This window comes from Artemia franciscana, chromosome 20 (assembly GCF_032884065.1).
Source record: "Artemia franciscana chromosome 20, ASM3288406v1, whole genome shotgun sequence".
Lineage (NCBI taxonomy): Eukaryota > Metazoa > Arthropoda > Branchiopoda > Anostraca > Artemiidae > Artemia > Artemia franciscana.
In genome coordinates, this window is record NC_088882.1 from 15,371,118 (window position 1) to 15,383,990 (window position 12,873).

The window sequence follows — 12,873 nt, forward strand, 5'->3', positions numbered from 1 at the left end:
TGCTGCTATTGGTAATGGTTGCTGCCACACTGTGACTCACAACAATTTTTATTTTTATTTTTTTCTGAGTAGTTTTGCGGAATAATGGAATAATTTTAGGAAAATGGTTTGTGAAGTCGCTGATGTTAGAAATGCAAGTTAGAACGGAGTCTGAAAGTTAGAAAAGCAGCTAGAAATATTTGTGAAAATGCTTTATGTTTTTGATAGAGAGGAGGAGGGACTTGTACAAGAATTATTTGATTGAACGATTATACGAAAATAAGAGGAATGTAAAGAAAATGGAGAAAGCTTTAAAATATGAACTAAGGAGGTGCAAAGTAGAGAAGGTAATAAGAGTGATTGTAGTAATTATAGAGGCATCACCCTTGTTTCTATAGGCAGCAAATTACTTAGTATGATGATGTTTTTTAGACATAGAGATGTTGTAGATTAAAGTTTCAAGAGAAGAATAGTGTGGTTTTATGGAGGGTAGAGGATGTGTCGGACATATTTTCACTCTTAGATTAATGCTTCAGAAGTGCCTGAGTCATCAAACACCTTTAGTCTTCAGTTTTATAGATTATGAGCAAGCGGTTAATTCAGCTGACAGAAGAGCTTTAGTGAAGGTTTTGTCCTTGTATGGTATACCAGACAAACACATTAAAGTTACTATAGTATGTATGAGAATAAAATTACGGCGATTGAGGTTTGAAATGAGGTTAGTAGCTGGTTTGTATTAAATCAGGAGTTACGTAGGGTTGCATTCTATCCCCATTTAAATGGATCAATAGATGGACTTTGTCCTAAGAAGTACAGTAAAGGCAAGGTGAGAACACGGAATTAATTGGGAAAGTAAAGCTCTTCTAGACTTAGATTATGATAATTAATTTCTAGTCAAAAATGTTGGCGAAATGAATGAATTTTCAGATGTTTTGCAAGTTCATGGTGCAAGATATGTTTGGAAGTTGCTGTTAAGAAAACTAGTAGTGAATTAGCTAATGTTAAGAAGAAGGTACTGATATTGGTAAAGACTGTGAGTGCTGTAAAGATGTTAAAAGCTAAATAGCCAATGCCCAGGATGTTTTTTCACAACTGAAAAGAGTTTGAAAGAATAGGAAGATAAGTCTGCGAACCAAGATTAGAATATTGGAAGCCAGAGTGATAACAGTGGATAAGTGTGATTGCGCTATCCTGCAGTCCCGCTTGTCATTGTCGGCCAATCGTCTAGTGCGGAACGAAAAGCGATACGTCCACGGTTGGGGTGTAACTACGTCGTAAGGGAATATTTAAGAGAAATGGGAACTTCCTGGGTAGTATTAGGAATAGTTTTGAGGTTCTTGTATTTTGGGGACGACTTAAAAAAAAGAAAATACAGACAAAAAAGAAGGTTACATAAGCAATCCTAGAATTTTTTTTTTCATACTGCTGTAATAATGATGTAATATGTAAAACCTGTAATATTGCTAAGGGGTCAATATTAAAAATCTTTTAATAAAGTATTTCAATACCTTTAAGAGGTTTCACTAGTCAGCCGATGATGATTATTGATTTAACAATTTAAATACTCGATTGTTCGAAGCTTTTCGTTTTTGTTGTTTTTGAAGTTTTGTTTTCTTTATTTCTTCGTTTGTAGGGACTTCTACACTACCGACTTAGTTCAAGTGATTCTCTCACATAGCATAACATTTAGGTCGTGAAATACCAGGTTCTGCGTTGAATTTTAGAAAGATTTTCTAATTGATTTTATTTTTAGGCGAATCGAATGGCTGACACACCTGACTGGAAATCGCGGAATTGCATGTGCGATGATGACTGTGCCATCTACGGTGACTGCTGCGCTGACGCAAAACAATTAAACATCTCATTTTCAAAATTAGCAATGGATAAATTCAAATGTGTGACTCTACGACAATTTGGATCTAACTACATGGTTGCCAAATGCCCTAAAGATTTCGATGATGAAACAGTTCGTATGAATTGTGAAAATGATTTAGCTGAAGTCCAAGACCAAGATCCGCTATTGAACATCCCCGTCACAAATAAAAAATCTAGATTAACATATAGAAATTATTTTTGTGCAATTTGCAATGATGACTTTAATGAGGAACATTTGCGGGCTTGGCAACCTAGGATTGAGTGCCCAGATTACCTATTAAAAACGCCAATTGAAGAAATAAAAGATAATATAATCTGGAATGAAGAGAAGTCGGGATGGGGTTTCGAAATGGATGGAACTAACGGTAAAAAATGGTATCAGTGCGTGATTGATCCATATATTCCACTTGACCTTGAATTCTTTGTTCGTCCTTGCCATCCGTGGATTTCCAACTGTACTATTGATGACCCGGTCTTGGCCGATTTTTGCAGTGCATACGCAGGATATGTGGCGGTAAATACTCAGATTTACCGAAACATTCACTGTGCTTTGTGTAATAATGAAACAAGTGATGCTTATATAGCTTGTGATGACTATTTACGGCTTAGATCAAGTGATACATGGAATGATTTCAATCCAATAGCATTCTCAGTTTTATTTGACCTAAATGATGGGGACGGAGTAGGCCGAGTCGGTTCAAAATGCGGACTAGGAAAGCTTTACGATCCATTCTTCAAAAAATGCCGCCGCATGTACTGTCCTGGAAAAGATGTAGTGCTAAAAGATGGCGTTTGTGTTCCCAAAGTTACTGACGTCATTTTCAACGTTTCAACGTCCGTACCACCATTTAATGATTATAATACATCATTGGAGTTCCAATCCTGCCCGAAGTTTATGTTAAGTAAAGGCGATTATGATTTAAAGGAAAACAATACTCTTTTTGTCCCTGTTTATGGCAAAAGCTTTGATCCGAATGAGTACGAACTTGTGAACGATACAGTGTTTATTTGCAGCGACTGGGTTACAGAAGTATCAAAGTTTGACCCTGCCCTCGGGTGGGTAACCCTTATTTGTGTTATCATTTCAGAAATTTGTTTACTTATCCATATAATATTTGGTTTTGTCACCCCTGACTTTAAAAATCTATCAGGAAAAAACCTTCAATCACTCTGTCTTTCTTTATTTTTCGCCTTTGGTTTCTTCCTATGTGCTCAATTCGTTCCCTCTTACAGCGAATATTGTGTGATTGTAGCAGTTTTAATTCATTATTTCTTCCTAGCTGCCTTTTGCTGGTCTTCTGTTCTAGCGTTTGATGTGTACCGTACTCTTTTAGTTGCAACAACACAACTTCGTTCCCCTAGTGGTAAATCTACGAAATTCATACTCTATTCCTTATGGTCGTGGCTTGTTCCCCTTCTGTTTGTTGGTATATCTTCAGTGGTTGAGTGGGGGGATACTAATTTCAACATAGCGCCATCATATCATCCACATTATGGGAAACATATTTGCTGGTTTGGTCAAAGACGCGCACTACTTGTTTACTTCGCAGCGCCTCTTGCCGCCATAATGGGAGTGAATATAGTTCTTTTTGGCTGGTCGTTTGTTCTAATTCGCTCCAGTGCCTTGAAAACCCAAAATTCCGTTTCAAACACCCCGAAAAGAGAATTTCTACTTTTTAGTCGTCTTGCGATTTTAATGGGTTTAAGCTGGGTATTTGGTCTTATTGCTGGCGCGTCTGATTGGACATTTTTATGGTATTTCTTCGTGATTTTTTGCGCTTTACAAGGTTTGTTCATACTGGTTGCATTTACAGCCAATTCTCGAACCATTCGTAGATATTTCGATAGTATGAAGGACACACAAACGGGGAAATTCAATTTGACAAACAAACGAACAAGCGGCACGGACGAAACGGATCATACAAATACTAGCTCAGTTTCTGCATCTCACTAAACCTCATGTCCAATCTGTTTTACTTGGTTGTTATTATCTTTTAATCAGTCGTATTGTAATTCAGGTTTGGACTGATTTGAATAAATATTTTGAGCTAAAATTATCAAAAAACTTTGTTAGAATCTCATCTTGACCATGCCATAAGGGTGTCGATGATTTTTGAATTCTCTTTGTGAAATCAAAACAACCTTAATGAATTGTTCCATCCATAATGCTGTGCAGACAGTTTTTCCTTTAAATTCTATTGAATTTTACCTCCGACCTGAATATAAAGGCTTTTATCAAGCCGACTAATGTTGAAAAAAAAAATTAGTGGTAATTTTAGTTCCAAAAATACCCATCTGGCTGGTATAAAAATTGAACACAGAGAGGGGTGGATTCAATCATTTTATTGTTGTTTAGAACAAATGGATTTGTTAGATAATTTTAAAATATAGAGAAATGCAGTGCTTTCTCTATCTCCAAGTGTTTTTAGGTTCTCCGAGAGGCTCTCCGAAATCTGTGAGAATCAATGTTCGTTCCAAACGTTTAACAATAAGCACAAATCGTTAATTCTTATTGACACTACTTTTGGAAGATTTTTGAGAAGCCGACTTTCTTTTAGGGGAATTGGAAGCACAGATATACGATCTTTACTTCTCACGTTTAATTGTATTTGCTAATTTACTCGTTCTAACGCTGCCGTTGACTAGTAGACTTTTGATATCTTATTTATCTTAAGGGGGATTCACAGTGAGATTTTTCAAACAACGAGATTTAGCCAGCACTGATTTAAGCCTATCAGATATTTCTCAGAATTTTGCGATTGTTTGAAAAATTTCATGAAAGATTTTGATTAGTTCACGCTAGTGCTAGCTAAATTTCTGTATTATTTAACATCACTGTGTATTATTTAACATATTTAACAATGTTAATGTAAAAAACAAAGTTGTAAAAAAACAAAAACAACTAATAGATAGTAAGGCTGATGGTTCTGCTTAGGCAGCGCTAGTACGTTGCCTCTGAAAAGTGTTAGTAAAAATTGCCGCCACCAGTGGCATAGATCCAGCCTTTTCAATGGGGAGGGGGGCAAGAGGGGTCTACATCCAGAGAGTCAAGGGACATAGGCTATGTAATAATGTTAAATTATACACCGTGATGTTAATATTATTTAACAATGTTAATGTAAATGGACCTTTTGAACGTCCTCGATACTAGCCGTACTATTGACATCAATTTGTTGATTTATGTGTATCAACCTTGTATTTTATTTCTAAAGCTTGCAGATTCTCTCTGAACAGTATAAAAGCTGTAATTGTGCAACTTGCTGAATTGATATAAATATTGAAAATTTGAAAATTTTTTTAGAGCCACTCATGTTTTGCTCTCTATTACACTGCCTATCCTCTATTGGGAAACAAAAATTATCATTACACTCTTTTTTTTTGTAAACTTAGTTTAATGCTTTTAATCCTTTTATTATTTCTAGAAGACGAACAAGGAATTGAGATCTCTAATTTCTAAAGCAGTATTTCACCACTTACATTCTAATATCCTTTTTCTAAAGAATTATTTTACCACTTTCATTCTAATATCCTTTCCCTAAAGTATTATTTCACCACTTTCCCTCTAACATCCTTTTTCTAAAGCGTTATTACACCACTTTCCTTCTAAAATGTAGCAGACATGTCTTTATCAAAAAGGGGCAAAATTTCTTATGAACGTATAAATTTAAGAGATGGCCAAGTGCTCAGACTAACCTTAAAAGTTTTAAACTATAATTCTTCCATTTTTGTTCTGAACGGATCTTCGAACTCATACAGCTTCTTTTTCGCTCTTTCAGTTTTTCCTTCTGAAAATATTCTGTTTCTTGCGCAGCGTTAGTTTTCCATTATTAAAAAAAGGGAAAAAATATCTAACTATATTGTGTAACAATTCTGTACATAGAGACGTGAAGCAGAGCATATTGATGTTCTTTTAAATAAAAAAGCGTGATTTAATTTAGTTTCTGAACGTCTCGTTTTTTACTTTTCAAAGATAGGAAAATATTCTGCTCCTTGTGCAACTTTTGTTTTCCAAGATTAAAAAAAGAGAAAAAATCTAGTTATTACTAATAATGTATATACAGACGTAGAGCACAACATATTAAAAAAGTTTAAATACAAATGTGTGCTTTAATATATTTATACTGTATTTATTTTTGTGTTGAAATTGTATATAATTTGTTTTGAGTTGTTTTTTTTTTACTAACGTTCCCAAGAAAAAAATTAAAAAAGTTGTTGTTATAATTAAAGCAGCACTTGTACTTGATATTTATCGACCATGTTTCATGTGAATGTTTTCCAATATGTTACAATTTTTTTTTTTTTTACATTTGTTTACCTACACAAAGATACAGACTTTGTATCTACTCCTTATATTGTCGTGGTGTGCCGTTTTCATGCATGGAATTCACGTTCTAAGAGCTACATATCCTGTCTGAATTTAAACCATTCAGAGTAAGAAGGAGCTTTTTGTTCCACTTAACTCTCATTGGTTGAAATTCGGAAGTGAGTTGTGACTTATACTCGTGTCATTACTAAAAAGCTTATTAACAATGTTTAATATACCTCAAGCGTATCTCAAAGGAAACGCAATGGATTTTTTTCTCTTAAAATGTTGAATCTTGAACCGGAAAAATAAACTCGGTCTTTTGAAGAGCCAGTTTTGTTTTCTTTAAAATTTACAAGTAGAGTTGGTTTTATTTTGTTCTTAGTTTTCCAGGAAAATATTTCAGTTAAGTTTGAAGTTCCAATAGAATTTTTAAGTTCCAGATTCTTAACCATTTTTTTGTCTTAAACATGTCGTCAATAATTTGACGTCACATGTCGTCAAACTAAAGTAGTTGACCTGACACAAAAGCCACTCATCTTTAAGTTTAAATAACTTCATCCTAAAGTTGTGTTTTGGGTATGAGTTTAATTGGGGCTGTTAAGAAGGAAACATGTTGGGATAACAATTCTTACCTCATAAAATGCAGAATAATCGTAGTTAACACATTTCAATTGCAGCTCCACTGCACTTTACCCACCACCACATCCTCCCCTAATGTGCAAATATTTAACCCAAATTATATATTTCCCTTGCAGTTTTCTAGTTCTTGATTTCGTCACATTTGATTCGGTTTACGCGGGTACACGGGTTGAAACACGACTGGGGCATGGCTAAATGCATGGGAAATATATAGTTTGGGCTATATATTTGATTATTAAGGGGGGTGGATAGAAGAAGTGGAGTCCAAATCTGTTAACTACGATTTTTCTACGTGTTGTGAGGTAAGAATTTTTTTCTTAACACGTTTCCTTCTCAATAGCCCCATTTATAGACTTATACCTCGTAATGTTCTTCAGTGAAGAAATTAAAGATTATTTTCTATAAAGTTGTCTTTCCTTTTCTAGCTATGATGTTTTATGCGCACTTGGATTTCTTTCTGTGTGGGATACTCTCATAAATGTGATGATATTTTCATAAATTGGAAGGGGGGCTAATCTCAGATATTTGTTTCTCAATTTTTAGTGTTGAATATAAACACGATTCAAATTCGCCATTAATATGACTTAAAATACGAGCAAAATAGGAGTCCACGTTATGCTAAATGTTTTGACTAATGCTTCTTCTAATACAATTAGAAAAGCTCACAGGTTTATGGGTATAATTTAGGGCCGCATCCCATTACTCATGGGGCTAGTTACGGCCAGTTGACCAATTCTTGGACGCCACTTTTTCACTTACTTCTGGCTGTTAAAATTTTTCAGCTCTTGGCTCATTGCGGCGCTCGTTAAAAGCTGGGAATACTATAACTGAAGTTTCATTCTTCAGAATTAATCATAATATATTATAATTTTTGGAAAGTTTTATGGGTATTTACTCGACAAGGGAGACCTATCTCAAATAAGGACGATTATATTTTGCTTCTTGGAGCACTTAATGAGTATTACTGATTGCCAAATATAACTGATTTATAGGTTATGATTAAACAGTCACTGAAGTCATAGCTGCTGTTTCAATTCTTAGCTTAGGACTGAAAAAATTTATCAAGTTATTGTGCATATCGAACAACAATTTTTTTTTTTTTTAGTAGCATAGCTAAACAACTTCCCCTCTTCCCCAGTTTTCCAAAATTTGATTTGTCTTCCGAAATGGAATCATGTCTGTGGCTTTGTATCTTTTTTTGGATTAAATTATTGAAATTTCCTACTCTAGTATATTACTTTCTAGCTAACGCAATTATTTTCATAAATCAAAAGAAGCCACCCAATCCTAAGAAAAAAAATAATGCTCTTATAACTCTTCCCACAAAGGTTGTTCAGTTGTGCGAATGCCTGTTTTTTCTTTCAATTTTAATCTCATATTTGTAACATTATTTTATTGTCTTTTTCTCCATACAGGGTCATCGTTATTTATTATTTTAGTTTTGCAAAATTGTGTATGTGATATCTTATGATCTGATATATCCAATGCCATGTAAGTAGTGCCGTTGTTCATGTATTGAATCCAACTAATGTAATGTTGTATATAATATAATATTGTTTCAATAGTTTCCGTACCATTAGTTTTCTAAAAATTTTGTAAATGTGGAAATAAATTATATGCCAAAATTATACTGCTCTATTGTGTGTCTTAGTTCACTGTTTAGGGATATTTTGCTTTCGACTGATTCTGCGCTGTCAATTTTTTTACGGGTGATAAGTGTTGCGTTGCACTTCTTTTTGCATCACTAGGTTGTTGTTGTTGTTTTTTTTTTCATCGGATTCTCTTTTTTTCTAATCCTACTGGTCAGTTGGTCACCTGAAGACGAACAAGTATCACCATTGCCGCCAGCTTGGGGTAGTCTCAACCAACTGGGCTTGTAAAAATTGTATTTGTGGATAGAATTAAACAGAAAAGCTTGCTAGAATTAAACAGAAAAGCTTTGTAAAAAATGATAAAAATTAGCTTGATGAAAAAAAAAAAATGAAAGATCAGCAGAAATGGTCATGTTTTTTGCCTTTTGGGTCAAGAAAACCTGGCAATCGATCGAATCACACAAGGAAAAACTATAGCTATTACTACTAACAAACAAAATATAATGGTTTGGAATTTTATATAAAGTCCTCCGCCTTTTAACTGAAGGGTAATCTCCAAATGAAAACTGGTAATCTCCATTGAGGGTTAGACAGACGAAAGGTCTTTTTTTTCAGTATTTTACGAGCTTGGAACTGTCCATGTTTTCCTAGAAAAAAATAGTCTTTTCTTGACTTACCTTATTTAATAATTTTGGGACAGTTGGAAATATCAGAAGATGAGATGGATATAAACGAATAGAATCTTTTGAGGGTGGGGCAGACAATTTGCTTGTAGTGGCCCTGCTTTTACTAATCATAGTTTACTAATTGATTAGTGGGAAGAGTAATGAAAATGATTTGCTTCGCGCTGTATAGGTACATGTCTATCCTGGGGTGCCCTCTCCATTGCTGAGGATATGTGTAAGGTACTTCTGCTCCGTTCCCCATCTGATGAATGCGTTGGCCCTTAGAGTACCTTGGTCGTTGGTGCTTTGCTTGGCTAACCACTCTGGAAACCCTTCTTTTTTTACCTGGTTCCCAAATCAAAATTAGATAAGCCTCGGATCGAACTTGATTTTCGTAAATGACTTGACTGTTTGTTCCCGGACTACGAAGATAGACCTCTTGATGGTGGTCTACTGTTATATACGAGGTCTCAGGTCGAAGTTCAATCAGTACATTCGTTTTGTTGACACGGTCAAAGCGAACAAAATATGTATTACCGATGCTATTATCAACCATGAGATGATAAACAGCGCAGTTGTGTATTCTCTGGCGAGATCAGAAGCGCCAAAATGGTGCTATTAAGGTAGATGGGGTGACGCAGTATACCTTCAAAGCCATATTCTGTTTTATTCTTTAAGAGAAACTGTGGGCCAAAATAAAACCTCGCAAATAAGTCTTATCGCTATTGATACAATGTAAAATCCCCCGAATGGTCAGATAACCAGCTACCTTGAAGCCTACTTCGATTAAATCAAAGCAAACTTCCCTAAATCAATTATCATTCTGCAAGAAATACAGATTTGCATTAAAATTGAGCAAGCATTATTGGACGTATGATCTGCATTTGTACTATGGATTTGGACAGTTTGATGATCTCAACATCTACAGGGCCCTAAACGAAACCGTTTTGTTTGATTTATTTCTTCCAGACCATCCTGAACCCTGATTCGAATGCTCATTTTGCAGAGATAACTTCGAAGACCACACTGCCTTTCCATGACGAAAGTAAAACAGTTCAAAATAGGGATGAAGCCTTTTAATTGACAGTGAACAGATATAAAAAAATTTTTTAACTGGATATTTCGAACAAATATACAGTGTTTATCATCAGCAGTAAAACTAAAAGACATCAATAAAAACGAACAAAATTTATACCTAATAAACTAATTACATATAGTTTATAGTTCTTATTTTTTTTTCAATGCAACAGCGGAAGCAAATCTCTTTGACCTTTTCGGTTCCGGTTCATTAGATTTATCTGACATACTACGTGAACAGAGGTCATAGCTCTTAGGTGAGGTGATATTTACTTTATTTGACCTCATAAATGAGGTCATGATATGATCTCAGCTGAGGTTTATACAACTATCTCTACTGTAAAAGCTTTAAATACCCCCCGGGGCATAGACAAACCTTGTCCCAGGCTCTGGGGGTTGCTTCCGACCCCAAAACCCATGTTACATGATCTTTGGACTATTTGAATAAAATAACTACGTTAAAATTTAAATTGAATGCATTTCGGGACATTGCGACGTGTGTGCTGGGAGGGGGGGGGATAGGTGCGCTCCAATTATTCAACTTCTGGTTACCAATCCAATGATCCTCCTCCGAATAAAATACTATCACCCTTTCTATATAAATCTTACGTGCCCTCAGGGCATAACTTATAACTGTTGTCCTGAGGACTGTTAGGAAGTTGTCATCCTGAAAGACATATTTTTCGAACCTTTCAACTACTTTAAACAAAATGGTTATTTCAAAATTTTGATTGGATATGCTTGGAAAAATGGTGGGCATGGGACGGGGGTTAGTTGCCCTCCAATCACTTTTGACTATTAAAAGGGTACTAGCCCTTTTAATTTCCAATCAAATGAGCCCTTTTCGAAATTACTGCTTCTATACGAAGTGCCCTGGTCTGAAAAAAAATGATACATTGTGTCAACATCGTTCTCTACTTAGGTAGCGCTATTGCGCTATCTAAGATTATTCCAGATGCAAAATGTGAAATGTTAAACGGACAAAAAATGAAATAGTCTACTTTAATAACCTGTCTTTAAAATCTTGCTAATCCTTGATTGTTTCAGACTTTTTAAAAGGCGTGTGTCAATTTGTCCATCTTACTTAGTGCTAGAGCAACAGCTGTTTACGCTGTTAAGCCAGAAAGGACATTAGGTGCTTTTAGTTGCAAAAAGGATGTTATTTCCTCCAAATCAGACATATTAATGAGTTTCCTTTTGCTCTCATAGTAACTAAAGTTGAAAAACAAAAGTCCTTTCCAAATCCTTTTCCTTGGATAACCTTGAAACTAGAGATAAGTTCTTTGCTAAGTATGAGTGTTTTCATTTCTGTGAAGAACGAAATACATTTAATAATTATGTAATACATTTTCGTGAAATATATTAAAATACCCGCTTGTAAATGTATTTAAAGGACTCTCAAATACGTGACTTAAAATGTAATTTGTTTTTAAACCCGTAAATGCATCAGAACTAAAATATATAAACGATAAATTAGGAAAGATGATTAGTAGGATAGCCAGAGGAGTTTCATTTAAGTCTCACCATGCTCGCTGTTACGCCTGAAGGTCATATCTGACACTTTAATACGTCCAAGGACGTGTCTCCAAAAACTGCTCGCTAAGCTTTTCTCAAAGGGAGATCATCGGATTAATGTAGGCCAATAGGATGGAAGTGAGACCGAACCTGCATTGGCCTATTGATCATCTCTTTCAATACAGCTCAGCAAACGGATTTAGCAATTATTTTACAAGCACGAAAATATTACACACCATCTTTAGGCATAATATTCAGGATAATAAGGTTCTACTAAATAAAAAAGATAAATATCAAATACACGTCAATCTGCTTCACTCATAGTCCAATACTTATTTCATTTTCAAAATCAATAGTTTTCGAATCCACCATATTTAAGTTTCTTCTTCTGGCATGTGAAAATGACGCTTTATGCTGAGAAAAGGCATTGACATTCTTAGGGAGTATACGAAGCCACTGGCGTATTACATATGCATTTTGAAATCAAAATGTAAAGAGGAATTGAACCAATGTCTCTCCTCTTGTCTTCAAGTAACCGTAGAATCTCTAATTTAAAGAAGAATCAGTGTATTCAGGCGCCACATCCTGTGCAGCACTATCAGCTTTCATACACAAGAGCAAGTCAAATACATTCGAATCTGCTTGTATTCTGATTTCTGTCTTGGGCTACACCTCTTGCTTTGTTCTTTTTGTTTAAAAACTCTGAGTCTCATCTCCATGAGCAACTGATCAGTAAGATCAACCTTTTGTATTCTCAAATCCAATAAGTCTTAAAAACAGGGGAGGCTTGATGTAGCAATTGTCAACTCCCTAAAGTTTTTGTCACAGAAGTCATAGAATAGAGACTAGAGGAACATTTCTTAAGCCCCCAAAGAATTACATCAGCTACTGGAGCAGCGTCCTTTAAAGCCCTCCTGTACTTCGCATAAATGGTGTTCTTTTTTAGTTCTATGAGGACTGGTAACACTCTACTTAGGTATCAGTTTTTTTCTCTTGTAGGATATCAAGTCTATCGGTGATTGAACTGGTAACCTGGATATACCATTCAAAGCTCGGTCTCTGCGTTTCTTACTCAAGAGCTCATCAAAGTACAATCAGGTCGTCATAAGCTTTTTGTAGCTTTTACAAAAGGAGACGATGAAGTACTTGCAATAGGTACCTCTCTAAAAAGCACAATTTAGGATAGGAGATACCTTCCCACACAAAGAGAGATAAACTGAAAGTA

General features: G+C 35.1%; 1 protein-coding gene across 2 annotated transcripts in view; it reads left to right on the forward strand.

Annotated features, from left to right (window-relative positions):
* Positions 1 to 8,427, forward strand: part of LOC136039798 (G-protein coupled receptor Mth2-like) — a 46,412-nt gene extending 37,985 nt beyond the window's left edge. For both annotated transcript variants that reach the window (XM_065723678.1, XM_065723677.1), the window contains exon 3: positions 1,733 to 8,427. In XM_065723678.1, the coding sequence (XP_065579750.1) occupies positions 1,733 to 3,808 (2,076 nt within the window). In that variant the 3' untranslated portion in view covers positions 3,809 to 8,427. The remainder of the gene's footprint in view (positions 1 to 1,732) is intronic.
* The last annotated feature ends 4,446 nt before the right edge of the window (positions 8,428 to 12,873 follow it).